The sequence below is a fragment of the Siphateles boraxobius genome, unplaced genomic scaffold (assembly GCF_051911475.1).
Source record: "Siphateles boraxobius isolate OS27281-9 unplaced genomic scaffold, OSU_SipBor_1 6, whole genome shotgun sequence".
Classification (NCBI taxonomy): Eukaryota; Metazoa; Chordata; class Actinopteri; order Cypriniformes; family Leuciscidae; genus Siphateles; species Siphateles boraxobius.
This window is the reverse complement of record NW_027509186.1, coordinates 24,745,097-24,764,060: the sequence shown is the minus strand read 5'-3', so window position 1 is coordinate 24,764,060 and position 18,964 is coordinate 24,745,097. Positions and strand designations below refer to the sequence as shown.

Below are 18,964 nucleotides of genomic sequence, written 5' to 3'. Positions count from 1 at the left end.
TGAACAACGTTCAGAATACCATACATGCATCACCACAGAGCAACCAACCCAAAGCTGTAATTATTATTGGCAATAAACCTAAGAATCAAATAAGAGATTCACTGCAATGTATTTGATATTCTTGATGCTGCTTTGATGCACTCCATTATGCACCGCTGTTTGTTGTTAGGATGACTAACTCTAGCTTACTTTACAATAGAAATGTTCAATACCGAAATGACACGATTTTCCTTTCTTTTTTATTAAATGTTGCCTATTTTAATTGAAAATATGCTACATTTCCTTGATTCATGTAGAGAGAATGTATGCATTGTATGCAAACATGAAAATATTATTTGCAAATAGTTTAAATTATTTCACTTATAGCCAACGGATTTCTTTTTTTTAATTCCCTTAAATAACTTTTTATAATTAATTAATTCCTTTAAATAAAAATACCACATTTTAGTTTGGGCTAAAGCCCCGAATATCCACTGACCTTCGAACCGCCCCTGGGTTTAATATTAAACACCCGAGTTGTTTTTGTATTTAATATTAATCTCCATTAGAGATTACTGGAACAAAAAAGTATGCTCTTTGCTAAATAAGCAAAATAATACAATCTGTTATGTGTTAGCCACATGATTTATAACTACGGAGCCCCCAAAGAGACATGGTGAAAGAAAAAATGTGAGATGAAAGGAAAAAGGCAGAAATCTCTACGTCAGTTACATATAGCCTACAATAGCCTACATATTTCTAAAGGTTTTTACTTTTTTTTGCTCTTGTCATTTACCTGGTTTTATATAACTTTTTTTTTCTAAAAACGTGGTTAAAATGTATTTGTTTCTGGCTATTGGACATATTTTAGATTCACTCTATAGATTTATATAGTGACGAAAAGATAAATATACAAAATTCCCTCTGTAAAAAAATTAATGTCAACAAAATGTTCTGGAAAGGTATGCTAATTCGTGCTTAATTATAATTATTTTTTTCTGGTTCGAGAAGATGTCAGTCGGATATACGTCACGACAATATTGGCCTTCAGACTTCAGTTTCAAGCAGCGTAGTGCAAGCTTTTGCATGTAGCGACCGTGTAAAATAAAAGAAAAACCTTCATTCCTCACCGCTGCATCCTGTATTTTTTTAATTCATGGACGCATTATGTCTGACTGGTCCCTTACAAAACAATGTCCATCTATCTAAAAAATAAATGGGTTATGCAATGAATATTGAGTTGTGTGAAACATGAAAAAATTGTGACAAACAAGTAGTTTTTAAATAATCAAGATGAATATGTGCTTTACAATATTTTATGTCCGTTTGCATAGCACACAGGTTTTGAAAGCATTTAAAATGTTTTATTTCTTTATCAGTCAATACAAGGTATACATACATTTGAAATAAATGATGCAAAAATACGCAAAGTAACATAACAAAAAGTCCAAGTAATCAGAAGAACTATTATCCATATGTTAATGGTATGCCTCTTATCTGACACCATTTGAATAAGGCCCCTTGAGTCGTGTCTGACCTAGCTACAGAAATCAGGGGAAAATATAATCACAGTCAACTGAAAAAAGCAACTAATACTGTATGCTATCCTTTTACAAAATGTATCTGGTGCATTAAAGGTGATAAAACATCAGTTTACATCAGCAAATAACTAGACCGAAGATGATCGCTTGCTGTGAATGATTTCAAGCCACTGACTAGCACATTTGTCATTAGCATCTCATATTAGGATTCAAGAAGACATCAGACAAGATTTCAGTCAAATACGACTGCAGTGATAACACCATAGCCTCTTTGAAAACCATTATAGATCAATCGACATACTGGAAAAGATACAACAACAGAAAACAGTAATATTTGTAGTTCAACACCAAAGACACAAAGTATAGATTCACTTACAAGTTGTAATTGCAATAGTATATAAAATGCTTTATAAAAATCAGATGATTACTGATAGAGTATTTGTTGCGTTTGTCAGCTATGGCATCAGTGAATAATCTATTAACTAAAAAAGCATGACCTCATCCACTCAAAATCAGCCCAACCCATGATTCTAGCACCAAACAGAACCATTGTAAGAAATCACCTCGTGAAGCTTCTTTCAGATAAACCTACAGTCAAGTGAGGTTATGCTTGAAGTTTAGATTAAGGCTACAAGTGGTAGAACAACATGTTAACACTATTTCAAACATATCCTGGCCAGTTTAGCTTCGATTTCTGCCCCCTTTTGGCCGCATTTGTGCTTTTGAAGAAACTGGGCTGAACGGCAGAAAACGCGGGGTGACTGGAGAACCATTCTTTTTCAGAAATGTCGCCATCTACAGACAAATCTAAAATCAGGGTCTGCTGAGAACGGGAAATTCATAAACAAATGACTATATTAAACTAATTCTACTAACTAAAGTCTATTGAAACTACTTTTGATTATAGTATTGGGGCAAAAAAATTGTGTCTATATATATATATTTTGTGTGTGAGTGTGTGTGTGTGTGTGTGTATGTATGTGTGTATATGTGTGTGTGTTTGTGTATATATGTATATGTATATATACACACACACACACACACACACACATACATATATATACACACACACACACACATACATACATACATACATACATATATACACACACAGTAGTCAACATTTGAAGAGGATCAAAACCTTTCATTAAAGTTATACATGAATTTTAACCTATACCCGTTTTTTGATGACCTTTTTTGATCCACTTCAAATGTTGACCACTTTATGTGTGTGTGTGTGTGTATATATATATTTAAAAAAAAGAGCTGGACATATGTTATAGAATGTTTAGACCAATTATCCTCCTGTGTTTCGTGCATAAAACATCACTCTGAAATACATGTTAAGTTGATACATGTTGAGCGAGAAGAGGGTTATTCGTAACCCTCCCTGTTAGCGGTCACTGTATTAGCTGAGAACTCGTCCACACTGTTCATTCTTCAAATAAGGGACGGCATTGTTTCAGCAACAGGTCGCAATAGGTCAGGTGGGCGTGACAGGAAGGTGCTTCTCATGAGAGCTGTGTATGAGAAAAAAATAGCTAATGAGATAGCTTTTACAAATGAACTTGATCTTCAACAGGACTTTTTAAAATAACGTCACATACCTGCTCTATCACTCAACGCCTGCACTCCACCCAGTAACGGGTCCCTGTCGGTCAAAAGCTGACTTCGTTTTTGAGGTGGCGGTTCTAATTCTTCCGAAGCATCGTCGGACAAGCCAGTCTGCCATTAAAAAAAAAAGTATAACAATTCACAATGAAACATTTTCTATACCAGGTGTGTTGTGTGAATACAGTTTAAAACTTGAAGGCCCACAAATAACAGATCAATCCTTTGTCTTTACCAGTAATGTGTGGCTGAGCAGAAACTGTTCCTCTATGGAGCTGCTCAACTGTTTCTTCTCCCATTTGGCAGCCAGAACAGGAATGTCATCTTCCTCCTCATCTTCAAAACATCTATTGTGGATACAGACATAGAATGGAGCATTAAATATCTGTCTCATACACTACTGTTCAAAAGTTTGGGGTAAGAAATTAATACTTTATGCAGAAATTATGCATTAAATTGATCAAAAGTGACAGTAAATAATTTGTAATGTTACAAAAGCTTTGTATTTAAAATAAATGCTGCTCTTTTTGAACTTTCTATTGATCAAAGAATCCTAGAAAAAAAGTGTTTCTTAAGCACCAAATCAGCATATTAGAATGATTTCTGAAGGATCATGTGACACTGAAGAATGGAGTAATGATGCTGAAAATACAGCTTTGCATCACAGGAATAAATCACTTAAAAAAAAATGTATTCAAATAGAAAACAGGAATTGTAAATTGTAATCATATTTCACAATATTAGTTATATTACAATTAATACTGTTTTTACTGTATTTTGTTCAAATAAATACAGCCTTTGTGAGCATAAGAGACAACTTTAAAAAACATTTAAAAAATATCATCAGACCCCAAAAATGTTATCATAATTGAAACAAGCAAACCATCTGAAAGCTCCTTTATCATCCTTACCGTTTCCTTGAAGTGTTTGTTATAATTTCTGAAGATGCAGCCATTTCACTCTGGGGCAAGAAGGTCAACTGGAAGTCATCATCCATAGAGATATATGGAGCTAGCATGTCCAAATCAAGCTCATCCATAGCCTGTCAGAGAACGAAAGCATTAAACACCCGTGACTTCTCTCTCAAACACGTCTAAAACATCTCACAAGGTATCTGAAAATCATTTCGAGAACTACCTCTGACTGTCCTTTCAGAGTTACGCTCTCTTCAGGTTTGAGGGTGAAGAACTTCTCCACCACTTCCATCTCCACGGGCAGCTCTTCAGCGGGGGTCTAAAACAGACCCTTAAACATCAGATAAACTACTCAAACCAACAAAGACAGCCAGACAAACATACAATCTCATACTTACTGCAGCAGGTGGAGACTTGGCGGGCTGAATTTCGAAAATTGGAGAAAGGAGCTGGCGGAGTTCAGGCGTACAGAAGTCCTGAGGGCATTCTGGGATACTGTTGGGACTAGGTGGACGGCAGAAGGACAACTCCACACCGTCTGTGAATAATAGGCAATATTAGGATCACATTAGATTTTTCTAAGGGTGTATTCACACCAGGAAAGTCCGATAGTTCACTTGCTTTGGTCCGGACCAAATAATTTTATTTTTATTTTTTTTTGGTACGGTTCGCATTCACACTGCTCTTTTTGCAAGTGAACCAAAATTTGTAAACAAAACCACACGTGTGCTAAGGCCGTCTATTCATTGGACAAGGATTCTCAAGTAGGGAAATCAGGAAGTGCAAAAAAGGCTTAACGTAAATGAACGCAGCATCATCCTTGTATTGTAGGCTAACTATCGTTACATTATATGAACTGCAAATGCTTTTTTTTGCATCTATGCGCGATTAGACTAAAGAGAATGCTCTGTGTGTGAATGTCCTGATGCACATACTCATTCATTCATTCCATTCCAATGATGCACACACGACGTGCAGAAAGACGCGCAACAGATGTAATGTAGTAGGCTACAACAGATCACTTTCCCATAACGCAAGTCGACTACGGAAGCCTGTTAACTCAAAGGCGCAGCGCTTTCTTGCAATTGGGTCGGTTCATGTTCACACCGTAAACGAACCGTACCAGAGTTCGTTTGGAACCGTACCGAGACCACCTCTTCAGCTGGTCCTCGGTTCGGTTGTTTGGTCCGCACCCGAGTTCGATTGCTGTATTCACACCTGCCCAAAAGGTCCGCACCAAGGGGGGAAACGAACTAGAGTTCGATTCAATCGAACCAAACAAGGCAGGTGTGAATACAACCTAAGAATCCACAACTATATTGATTTTAGAGGACCAATCAAAAACGTTTCTTTTCTGTGGGATGATTGTGAGCACCTGTTAGGGAAATGATAGCGTCTCCAGAATGAGGTGCCAGCTGCAGTAACTCCTCTGTGTTCTCCATCTGGAGGAAGAGCTCTGCAGTGTTGCTCTCCTCCATGTCCTCCTCCTCCTCCGTTTTCTCTTCCTCTTCCTCCTCCTCCTCCTCCAGCTCACTCAGCCTCTCAGCTTTGGGCTTTGGTTTCTCACAGGTCTGTTCCAATGAGAACACAACATCTGCCTCTTCCACGCCACTGCCAGAAAGAGAGAAACAAGAATTACTCATCCTTTCACAACAGGGTTATTATCGTTAACTAAAAATAAAACCATTAAAATATTTTGTTGCATGAAATAAAATGAAATATATATATTTTTTAAAAACTTACATTTAATATAACATAGCCTGTTAATTGTCACTTTTTTGTGTTTTATTTATTGCATTTTTATTCGAAAGCATAAACACTCAAAATTCGTCCAGTGAAAATTATTCGTCCTCTTTTGGAATTAGAGATTGCGTTAGCAGGATTTTAAATTGGTAACAGCTTGCTTAGACACATGGATTCGTTTTGTTTTTTAGCAATTTTAGTGTATGTTTACACAACAACGATGAACTAAAAACGGAAAAGGTTTTCCTTTTGGTTTTTTTAACATACAGACAACAACGTTGTCAAAATGATTCTCGAAAAAGATTAAATGCCCTGTATTATGCATGCCAGGCCAGTAGTCGGCGATGTCACTTTGTAAAGAAAAACTATACGCCAATAGACTGAGCACGTAATACACGTGCATCACGTCACAGTTTTCAAAAATGTTCACAAAGAAACAGATGTTACACTGAGTCAGACTGAGCTACCTGAGGATAAAGTTGAGGCAGACCACAGCCTCGGGTTGAGAGGTCTTGCTGTTGTAGAGGACAGTGGCTTGAGTTTCAGTCCAGACATATCCTCCATTCTTAGCCAGAAAGCGGTAATGGCTGGTGCACACCTGGCCCTTGGAGAACACTGCAAGTACAAAGGAAAAGATCAGGAAGAGTTTACTCGTTTGGCATCGGCCATTTTTTTCATTCTATAAAAGAAAACATCAAAACAAAACAACGTTATTGTGGATATTGTCACGGAATTTTCAACAAGTTAAGTTGACTGGTTGTGGAGTTGAGACTGAATGCATTGTAAAAAGATATCACAGAAAAGAATGAAGAAACACTTAAACTTACAGATGTTTAAACTCCTGGTCATATGGTCAAAATCAAGGGCGTGAAAAAACTCATAGGCAGACTGGCCAATCAGATCCTCAGGGTGGTATCCAACAAGCTCAGTGACTCTGTGAACATAGAACAGTCAATCAATATTTTAAAACTAAAGTTTTAATTTAGCTGAAAACTGAAATGAAAATTACATTTGGGCAATATTATATTCCTGCAATACCAGAGGCTGCAGTTTTAGGACCGCAGTTCTAGGACCATAGTTTTTTTGTGACAGCGCCACCTAGCCAATTCTACTCCAACAGAGGAGACCTGATTAAAACTTCAAACAAACAGATGTAAAGACTAGACCCATGGAAATTATTAATTTTTTGATTGATTGATCAAGTCTTTCATGAGCTGGTTCATGTCATTTGTTTGTGAATCTGACTACATTGTTCTTGCATATGTGTTTGTGTCTTTATGTTTGCTTTTGCGTGAAGCTTGTGAGGACAATTCTTGTCATTATTTTAGGGTCTTTTTTAATCTTATATTCAATTAAAACTGCAATTTCACATTCACTGTTGTTGTGTCCGATCCCAACAGTGAGACTATAAATATACCGTGCTAAGTGCAAGCTGAGAAAAAAAGACAGGAAACTCGAGCTCACTGTACGTGTGAGTAGATTAAACCGTGAGTATAAAAAGGTGAATTTGGACACCTCACAGGCTGCTTCAAAGAGGTGAACAGAACACACTCCTACACAGAGAAACTCTGCTGACCCTCTGGAGTCATCGGACACTTGAACTTTTACGACGTTTGAGTGTGTGCTGTGTACATCTAAGAGAATATGCACGAGCATGCATTTCTACATTTCTAAATATCTTACCGTCCGTCACACTGTGTGAAAGTCAGGTCCATGTTATGGCGTGTGAGGAAAGTGCTGCTGTCCAGTGGGAATTCAACGCTGGAAGGGTGAGGAATGGGCTCGCACAGCAATGTCAGGAAGCTGCCAGCAGGGAGCGAGTTCTCGTCATCACCGCTGAACGTCTGCATGTGTCCTGTGCAATGAAGGACCTGGAGAATACATGAAAAAAATGAGATTTAAGAAGAATTTGAAATTATAAACTTAGTCCAATCTGCACTTTTGATAAATAAAGCATGGTAAAAAGTGACAGTAAAGGCATTTAAAATGTTAAAAAGAATCCTGACATTCCTGCCCACTAAAGCCTGTCATGCTGCCATTATCCTGTGAGCTTCAGAGGAATTGCCATCACAGGAATAAATTACATTTTAAAATATATCAAATAAAAAAAGATGTTTTAAATAGTAATTTTATTTGACAATATTCCTGTATTTTTGATCAAATAAATGCAGCCTTGGTGAGCATAAGGGATTGCTTTCAAAAACATTTTTTTTTAAATCTTACAGAATCCAAACTTTTAGACAAAAGTGAATATACTGTATTCTGAGTTCAGAAAGTTTACAACCCAATCAAAGTTCCTCACAGACTGTTTGTTCATTTCTCAACAAAATACAGATGACCAATATGAAAAACACAATATTGTGTAACATGACGTGCGAAGCAAGCGGTCAAGTTGGCCAGTGCTTTCTATCTTGGCACTGAATGTAGTTGGACCTCTGCCTTCTGTGTATTTGTGTCCTGTTTTATGCACTCATGGGACCTGACCCCATAGTTCAACAAAGAGCCAAGCTGATGTTAAGCAGTAATACTGATACAGTCCTGCATACCCCTCACAGCAATCTACACCCACCAAAGATGAGCTAACAGGTGCTGCGTATGAAAATAGCTAAAGGAAGTCCAACACCAGTATTTATTAAACAATGTCACACCATCAAAATCCTTATAAAAACAAAACTGGTACACATGGACAAACACTGTACATTTGCTATTCTGTGAGTTTGGATGAAGCTTGGGTAATTTACAGACCACTTCTTCCTACAGTTTCCTGTCTTAACACATTGAAAAGTGTGTCCATGGATATTAAAAAAACATTTTTGAACATAATATTTACAGTTTGTGTACCTTCCAGTTTGCAGACTTGATATTAACTGTTCTTCCTGTGTGGGTGAGTGTGCTCTTCATCCGAAGGAAAAAATTATGTTCTACCGACTTCTCTGTCTTTTTCTTTGAAATACCTGAGGATGGAAAATTCTCCTGGTCAGTTCCAAACATGGTCAGTAACACATAAGACTTCATAAAATAATTCAATAAACAGTAGGTCACTGCATAGCAACTAAAATACAGCCAAAAATATCCTTTGGGCAAGAAATCTTTTATAACCTGGTCTTGTGGTGAGGATGTCTCGCAATTCTTCTTGGTCACAGGGATGAACAAACTCATACACACTCTGTCCAAGCAGCTCCAGCTGTACAACAAAATGCATTCAAAACAATACCATGACACTAGAGACATGATTTTTTTTAAAAAGAACAGAAAACATTTACATTTATTGTATTTTGCAGATTAATTTATCCAAAATAAATGTCATACATGTGACCAACTATTTTGCACTTTCATTTTTTTTCCATTTTCTTTAATAAATGTTTGGAATATGCATTTGACATACTCCCAGAAATGAATCACCTGAACATGTTTCAATTTCAGTAGATGAACTCTATAGTTGCAATACAAAGAGTGAATGTAGGTCATTTGTCTGAGATTTCATGTCCTTTCCATCAAGTCACCCACTACTATCATTCTTTAAATGCCTTCACTGTAACAAAATTATTTAGACAACTAAAAATACCATTAAGAGATTATTTATTACTATATATTATATTATAACATTACATCATATACTCCTTCAGTGTCATGTCTGTTGGATTTCAGTACTATCAATCTCTTTTATCATTGCATTACTCTATATTAACCTAGATAACAACAGAGCTCAAAAACGCACTAGACTGCATGTGTTCCCTCAGGAACGGATCTATTCTAAGGTGTTTGGTCACACACGTAACCTGAACATTATGCCTCGTACCACAGGGGAGGAATCCAAAGTGACACCATGTGTTACTCTACTACGGCCAACATGTTTGAAATGCTCCACATTGTGAAATTCACACTGAGGTTTTTATGCAGTACTTCAATATGCAGGAACGACACTCACCTGTGTGATGCCGATGTATTTGTTGACACTCTCTGAGAGGAAGACCATGTCCCCTTCCTCGGTCATCACCAGAATAAAGCCAGCCAGAGCCTGCTGATAAAAGCCATCAGTGGGATTCTCCGTTTCCTCCGTCTTAGTTTCTGTCTGCCCCGCTGGATTCAACAAGAACCAAATATTAGCACTAGCATATATTTGCGAAAGGAAAAGTATTTGAACATGCTCCTACGTGTATACATATATACACTAAAGTTTTTTCCCCCCCAAATGTAATCAACACTTTTATTCTGCAAGGATGCATTAAATTGATCAACAGTGACAGTAAAGACCATTATAATGTTACAAAAGATTTCAATTTCAAATAAATAATGTTATTTTCAAAGAATCCTGAACATTGTATCACAGTTTCCACACAAAACAATCAAGTTGCACAACTGTTGATATAGTTTCTTGAGCAAATCATCATATTAGAATAATTTCTGAAGGATCATGTGACACTGAAGACTGGAGTAATGATGCTGAAAAAATTCAGCTTTGCCATTTCAGGAATAAATTACATTTTATAATATATTAAAATAGAAAATAGTTATTTTAAATTGTAATAATATTTCACAATTACAATATCAAGAGACTTTCGAAAACATTTCAAAATCTTGCCGACCCCAAACTTTTGAACAGTAGTGTGTGTATTTGTGTGTGTGTATAATATATATAAATAAAAAAAATGTACACACAAACACAGTACCAATATTATTTATAATGCAAAACAAAAGGTCCATACAATGAAACATCGAAATTTGTTATACACTGAACTATATTTTGATTATTTGAACGAGTGTTGGTTTCAAAATGTCCTGAGGTGTAATGTTTTCATGCATCTGGCATCCATTAATTGCCATTAATTGCCTGCACAAACACACTGTGTTCATCGCAAAACAGATTTATTCAACTTGAATTTTAACCCAAATTTAATGAGTCTTACCCCTTCCCCCTGCACGTTCACGTGAGAGTAAGGGCTATCCCAATTCTCGTTTTGATCAAGGGGTAGGGCTAAGGGGAAGTGGTAGATACCTCTGAAAACCAAGCATTTTGAAACCAAGGGGTACCCCTCGATCAAAACGAGAATTAGGATAGCCCTTACTCTCACGTAAACATGCAAAACCAAGGGGAAGGGGTAAGACCGATAATTGGGATTCACCCCAAATCTAGGCTGATTTTTTTCGCTTGTGTTTTCGAGCAAGTTTTTCTACCATCAACAACACCAGCATTATTATATTTAGATTCACTTATTACTGACATTTAACATTGTTTTCCCCTTGCTGTCAAACTATTAAAACAGTACCAAGACTCATTTTGGGGTTTTGAGCAACCGATTGAGGACCACTGCTACACATCATACAATTTCCTGCTTGATTTCAGTAGAACCCACCGGATTGGATCAAGCGGTTCATGCGCAGATAGCTGAGCGCCACCCTCATGATGGCAGCTTTGTCCAGGTGGGAGGCGATACGTCGTGGAAGGGGTAGCGAGTGTGCCAGCTCGTAAAACACCTCAGTCTCCTGACTCCTCCTACAGCGCGCCGCGTCACGAGAACGCACCTTCCGCTGCTCCAAACTGGGCCTAAACAAGGAAAAACAAGGAAAACAAACTTATTTAACGTCCAAATTCAGAATATCCAATCCTCGTCAAGAAACCAAATTTAGAAAATAACGTTTTTGCAATGACATATCTTTGCATAAAGCTTTAGAGTTTTGCTTAATCTAAAATTAGGACACCAACAGAAAAAAACAACAATAGAGCGTCCATCTTACATCTTTGCTCTCTGTTCCTCCTAAAATAATAATGTCCCAGCTGTAATTGGTGTGTTCTGGTGCTCTGTATATCCTTGTCTTGGAAGAAGAGAGTCCCAAATAAACTTTTTGAAATGAAAGGGGGAAAAGCCCTCACTCTGTGCCTTTCACTCCCGTTCCCCTCCTCCACATGCCTTAAGTATGTAGAAGAACTCGTTCAGAAGGTCGTTTATGACATTAAAGCCTGTCCCACAGCCCTCCCCCTGGCTTCCTATCTGACAGAGGCCCTCCCAGCCCCTCAGTCTGTGACCTCCTTTGTGCTCTGAACAGGACTGAACTCTGCCATTACAAAATGACAGTTGCCAAACTCTCAGCACAGACTTTATAAACAAAGAACATAATTAACACAACTACCTGGACTGATTTATTATAATTCATGTTATTTTAGGTAAACAAAAAATCAGGATTCTTTAATTTAATGCATCTTTGCTGATTTAAGTTAATTTCTTTCAAAATTGACCCTAAACTTTGAAAATTACTTTTTTTGGGGCGCATAGTCCAGCACTGTATTCCTTTAGATATAGGCTACAGCACTGGATTAACCTTTCCACTATCAGAACATAATTAGCAAGCCTACCGCCATTGATTTATTACGTTATTGTATTTCATGGTGCAGTAAACAGGACAGAAATGTGCAAAGCATGTCTGCCCAAGCTGGGCTTCAGCCACACGGTTTCATTTGACACGTAGTCTGTGGTCAGTCAAGTCAGGCTCTGTGCACTTTGGTAAAGAAAAACATTCCTATCCCAAATCACACTCGAAAGACGTGTAGAGTACTAAAAAACATTGACACAGGAATAAGTCTGTATAATGACTCACTCCGAAGGACTCACATAGGAATATATGGGAATTAACGGGAATACTCTGGATCTTTGCAAAATAGCAGGTTAGCCAATAACCAGGAACTTAAATGTAGTTGAAAAAAAAACCCATCTTGCAGCATAATCTTGGTTAAAACAACCAGACTTAATGCAAATTCAGTTGAATTCCCATGCTGCACATTTCTCAATCACATGCACACAGCATACTTCAGGACTAATTCGCCCACACCCCCTGCATGCACTGTGCATTCCTCTATCACATGCACAGATCATTTATAAAATCCTGGGGCATAATTTATACAATGTGCATATACATATATTTGAACAGAGTGAGTGTATGCTAAAATGGAAAAAAAACTAACAAAAAAACCCGACAACGTTTGTATTTATAAAAAAAAAAAAGTCTTTGACGTGGGAAAAGTGCTTAGCGCCACGTCAGGGTCACAGGGTAAGCAGACGTATGCACTTTTCCTTATGCCAGAGAGTCGAAGTATGGAAGGTATTTGGAAATGTAAGCAATTCTTTCTGCTCGCCATTCTCAAGTAAAGGATTTAGACGTTGACTGGTGCTCTGTTATATATTCAGATGCGCACAATTTCAACATAATTTGCGATTTATACATTTCACTTATGAAAGAGCGACGATTTTTTGTGTGTACGCTTGTTCTCTGAATCACATGTACACACTTTGGAGAAATTCTTGTAAAATGACTTTTTTTCAAAATTCCTCAGCTTAACTTCCCAGAAGCTTATGCTTCTGAAGAGCTTCCGGAAATTTACAGCCCCTTTGAAACTAGGGGATACACCGATATGAAAACTTTGGTCGATACCGATGACAGATAATTCTTCATATTTGAAAGCCGATAACAGATATATTGGCCGATAACTATAAATCCAAATTTTTATTAAATTTTTGAGAGCCTGAAAAAACAAGTTTCGCCATTAAAAGCCATGTCCCAAGCACACAATGTTATGTTATCATAATTTTATGTAGCCTATTAGACACTTGCGGTGCACATGTTGCACTTAACTGCATTTGCCTTTTTGAAGTGATTTAAATCATATCTCAAGCTATTTAAAACCATCATAGCAACCAGTGAGCATCTGAAGTGTCTCAACTGAAGGAAATAACCCATTATTCATCGGCTTTTAATATATCCGGTACATTTTTAATCGGAGCGATAACAATAACATTAAAAATGAACATATATCTGCCGATACAGATTTGGTGGCCGATATATCTGGCATCCCTATTTGCAACCCTAGTCAGGATAAACTTAAACCGTCATGTATCACAGTCCAGGATCAAAAGGACTATTTGTAACCATACGACTAATAAAACAACTGGGCATAAAACCAACCAAATAAAAAAAATATTATTGCAATCTCAATTCAAAGACAATCCTATTCCTATCTTATTCCTAAATGTCAAAAATTCGGCTACATCTATTAAAGAGAGCAATTATCATGTATAGGGAATGTGAAGGCACGTCACGCAGTGTTGCATTATGGGACGTGGGCACCATGTTTACAGGCACGATCTCTGTTTACCTTTTCGCTGGTTGTTGCTATGACATTTAATAGTGGGTGTGTTTCACAAACCATATTGACACACAGTATCATTATTTCTGTTACAATAATTAAAATTATCACAGAAGTACTGGAAGAACAGTTTATAGTTTGGATATAAACACTGATTGCTACAGAGTAGCGATTAAAATAGAGTAAATCACATTTTGAATTGGGCATTTAAAAAAAAAATTTTTATTTAATTAAAAAAAAGTTATTCTCAATTTATCCAGAATCATGCAGCTCTATAATTTAGTAAGTGTTAATAAAAATCATCTCGCAGAATATTATTCTAACTTCAAAAAATAAAACATTAAAATGTAGAGTACAGTCATAAAGCAGAACAAGCAATGGAAAACTGCCAATGCTAGCATGTGGTTTTATGCATATAAACACAATTAACAAGCTTTTAACAAACATTTTGCAAGTCTTTATTTCACCTATAAACTATTTATTGTAACCAGCAATAATCGGAACATAAAACACTAAAAGTCAAATAAAATAATAAAACACCTTTTTGTTCTTTGTGTGATAAAAAAAAACTGATTACTATGATGATCCTTGCATTAAACATAAATCTTATCAAGATGGAACTCTTTAGGTCAGAACAAAAAGCTAAATATGAGACAAGCTGAAGCAAGGCCCAGCATCAAATTTCAAGCCCCAGGCGACCACATCTGATTCCACAATAATCCGCTCTCAGCCGGTGGTCACTGTGGGAGAAACTCGTACAGAATGACCATTCCAAACACCTTCATCAACCCCTTCTAAAAATAACTCACAGAAAGAGCTCACCCATCACATTCATGACAACATTGGAGATTATTTGTTCTCTGGGACAGTAAAAAAACAAAAAAACGGTACATTACCCTTTTGGGCTTTGCATATTCTGGGAATGGATTAGTAGGATAAACTGGTTGTACTGCACATTGCAAATCCAATCAGAGAGTAATAAGATCTAGAGAGCGAATTATATTTAAAGTCCTTAAAACCATCAGAGATAAACCTGATCATAACAACGAACGCCTAAAGAGTGACAGTTTTAAGTTGACTATCTGAATGCTAAGTGCAAACAAATCTTCAGAAAATCTACTTCATATTGTACATTATAAGCTATTGTTGTGAATGTTTTTTAATCAAGTGTTGTATGCTCACCAAGGCTACATTTAGTTGATTGAATCAAGTAAAACAGTAATATTGTGAAATATGCTGATTTGTTGCTAAAGAGACAATTCTTATTATTATCAATGTTGAAACTGTTGAAAAAAATTAAGGAATTTTGATGAACAGAAAGTTTAAAAACAACAGCATTTACTTGAAACAGAAATCTTTCATGACATTATAATTGTCTTCACTGATACTTTTCATCTATTTAATGCATCTTTGCTAAAAGGATCAGCATTCATTTATTTCAAAACTGAACCCCTAACTTTGATAATGATTTTTAAAAGCCGTGCACGCAGTCTTGTGCCAAAGCTCCAGTAAACAAATGAAGGAACACTGTGTTCTTCAGCCACGTCACAACAGTCAAGCCCATCCCTTCTGCTGTTTGGATGGCTGGGGATTTACAGCGAGTGTTATTATGTATTCTGGTAAAATATCAACACCATCAGCGTAGGGGGAACTGGAAGTGCAGTGTGCAACCCATCCCAGCCTGTTCATAAGTGACAGGCTTTACTGGGGAGTAATGTTCACATCAGATCTTATACTGACTTATATGAATCTGGTGGTACATCAGGGTATGAATATGAAGCTGTATGACCTGTTTACATTTACACTACACAACATTACCTATAACCCATAACTATTTCTACGCTGACCTACATTACAGGTCAACCTTACTGATCCTTGCAAAGCATCAATATCAATGTGCCCATATCATCCATATGAGAAAAGGTTTTGAGAGGAACACTGTTTTCTTTGTAAACTTTTAGTGGAAATGCAGTAGATTTACTTTATTGTAAACAGAAATCTAGATGAACATATCTTTGTACACTAACATTCCAAAGTTTGAGGTCTGTAAGACTTTTTAATGTTATTAAAGTTTCTTATGTTTAACAAGACTGCATTAATCTGATCAAAAAGTATGGTAAAACAGTAATACTGTGTAAAATTAAAAATAACTTTTATATTCAAATATTATTTATCATGTAATTTATTTATGTGATTTACAACAGTCTTCAGTGTCACATGATCCTTCAAAAACATTTCTTACAGTTATCAATGTTGAAAACAGTTGTGCTACCTAATATTTTTGAGGAAACCATTGATTTAAAAAAACAGCATTTATTTAAAAGGTTATTTAAAATAAAATAAAAATCCTTGCAAAGCAACAATATCAATGTTTTACTTTTGAGAAAAGTTCTTGAGTTTGTTTTCTCATATTGCTTCGGGAACACCGTGTTCTCTTTGCAAACTCTTAGTGGATATGCAGTAAATTTGCAGCAGATATTCTTTATTGTCACTTGTCAATCCTGTAGTTCAAGTCAGTTTTTCCAGACAAGTTCCATGGGATGTTTGTAATACGATTGCTTCTATAAGACTCTTTGGACTCGTTCCAACTGCAGTTCCCTGGACTGACTGAGCGAGAGGTTCAGCTAAGTTTGTTTGAACAGTGATGGGAGGGGAGACTATGCTAAGACAACAGAGAACAAAATGTACTCAGGACTACTTCATTCTGAAAGTGTTTGCATCATTTCCTTCAGATATGTGGGTTGTTGACAGAAATACGTTTGGAAAGTCTTGAGGTGTTATGTGCAGTACTCCTTTTTTAAGAGCATTTTATACCTTTATAAATATTATACATGTAGCGTCATGACTTACTTTACATTAAGTGTCTTTTACTACTATGTACTAACATGTAATTTGATACAGTGCCTGAATGTAATTACACCTGTAATTAACTTCTGAACAGAAGAAGTACATTGTACAAAAAAATAATGTATTTTTTGATGCAAGTGCATGACACATATTAAACACATAACCTATTAACCTAAATATGTTACTAAAATTGTTTAGAGAATACATAATGCTCTGCTAATGAAAGATCAAAGTTAGTTTTGTTAGTTTTAATCAAATATATTAAGCTACAATGTCAAATACTTTTACTAAGGAACTTACAGTCTTTTGCACAAAAGAGGAACAAAAGAAGTTGATGTTTTGGCACAGACAAACCTTCCATTTTAAGCCCATCTGATGAGAGATACATTTATTTTTGATGGATTTCTAAGCATTATTTCACTAACTATATATATATATATATGTATATGAGGTAAATTCATGCAATTTGGTCACTCTTTGACAGTCATATTAATGTCAATAAGTGACCCAATTTACCTGAAGTCACCCTTTATGTGACCTTACACCACTAAAAGAGCTCATTCAGCCCACTGAATGTTAAAGTGTTGACCAGATTTTTTAATTAAACATCAACCATTATAAACAAACAGCTTATGATGATATAGATTGTGCAAGATTATAGTATCCTAGAACAAAGGTGTAGCGCCATTGCAGGAATTTATCGTTCTTATGACTGTGTAAACAAAACACAAGAACATTGCCTTCACTTCAAGCAGTTTTATTGACCATGTGGCCCTAAAGACCACTAAGGTCCTGTTTTTAATTGTCTGAAGACATTACTAAAATCACACAGCTGGTACAAAAAATATAAATTTAAGAGTTCAATGTCTCTAGTTTATTATTATAAATTGTATATTTTGTCTGTATACAATAAAATCGATAGCCTATTGTCTTTACACATATGATCAAAACAAACACTCCAACCAAATCAAGCGCAAAACTCACTCAAAAGCTCACATCAAGATAGATATGAAAATGATAACACAGATCTATTTCGGTGAACTAACACCAGCGCCAATAAATATCAATGACCGACGGCACGCTCATGAGGCCATGCATACAGCCATCGACTGGAGGAACACATTTCCCCTTTTATCCCTTATTATTAAATCCACACGCCATACCTTCTATGAAGGCTGTTGGAAGATAAACGCCTTACCTTTTCATCGCAGAGTTCACCATCTCTCAAATGAAATCACTGCAAATCCGAGTTTTGTATCTGTAAAGCTTGAATGGACGGCAGACGTCGTCTCGTCTGCTGCTTGTTGTTTATCTCTGTTCTTCTAAAGAGGCTCGAATACTAATCTTTGAAAAAGAGCTGCGTGTCAAAATAAAAGTCACGGTGGGCACGAGAAATCATAACAAACAAAATGATCGTCGAGTGGGTCTGATATGAACATTGGTAAAAGCAAGTAATATAGGCCTGGTTTCACAGACAGGGCATATTTTAATTCAGGATTAGGCCTTTAATTAGGACATTTAAGTAGCTTTTATAAAAAGTGCCTTAGAAAATACTATTTATGTGCATCTTGAGACAAAACAATGGCACTGACATATTTTCTGATATGTCAATGTCACTAAATTTACTTTAGATTCAAACATTTTTTTAAAACATGCATTTTAGTCTGGGACTAGGCTTGTCTTTGAAACGGGGGAAGTTTTAACACATTTTCCCTGCAGAGGTATTCTTGACATTTGTGGACAATAATAAACACAAAACCCTCTTTGAAAGAAACCCTATCTTCATTAATCCAGATCTGTCATACATTATAGAATGATATAAATATATATATAAATATATAAATATATATATATACTGAATACCGGTGTAATGTTTGGAAACATTACTATTTTTAATGTTTTTTTCAAAAGAAGTCTCTTACACTCATCAAGCCTACAATTATTTGATCAAAAAAACAGAAAAAAAATATTGTGAAATAATACTACAGTTTAAAATAATAGTTTTCTATCTTAATATACTTTAAATTATAATTTATTTTTGGCATCATTACTCCAATCTTCATTGTCACATGATCCTTCAGAATTCATTCTTTCTAATATGCTGATTTATTATCAATGTTGGAAACAGTTGTGCTGCTCAATATTTTAAATTTTTCAGGATTTTTTCAGGATACTTTTTCAGGATTTTTTGA

At 36.0% G+C, this 18,964-nt stretch overlaps 1 protein-coding gene across 3 annotated transcripts; it reads right to left on the bottom strand.

The window, feature by feature from the left end:
* Positions 1–1,321: 1,321 nt before the first annotated feature.
* hif1al (hypoxia inducible factor 1 subunit alpha, like) lies at positions 1,322–18,215 on the bottom strand. 3 transcript variants are annotated; one of them, XM_077208359.1, is made up of 15 exons: positions 17,971–18,215; positions 11,143–11,333; positions 9,717–9,868; positions 8,888–8,972; positions 8,630–8,742; positions 7,472–7,659; positions 6,616–6,722; positions 6,256–6,403; positions 5,421–5,656; positions 4,444–4,583; positions 4,269–4,364; positions 4,043–4,173; positions 3,367–3,478; positions 3,128–3,245; positions 1,322–3,040 (listed from the first exon to the last, which is right to left on the bottom strand). In XM_077208359.1, the coding sequence occupies exons 1-15, from the start codon at positions 17,991–17,993 to the stop codon at positions 2,961–2,963; spliced, it is 1,920 nt and encodes a 639-aa protein (XP_077064474.1). In that variant the 5' UTR covers positions 17,994–18,215; the 3' UTR covers positions 1,322–2,960. The 3 variants fall into 3 exon arrangements, with proteins under 3 accessions (XP_077064474.1, XP_077064475.1, XP_077064476.1); XM_077208360.1 differs by having other exon boundaries at positions 9,717–9,858; positions 11,136–11,333; positions 17,971–18,121; XM_077208361.1 differs by lacking the exon at positions 17,971–18,215 and adding an exon at positions 11,525–11,781.
* Positions 18,216–18,964: the final 749 nt, after the last annotated feature.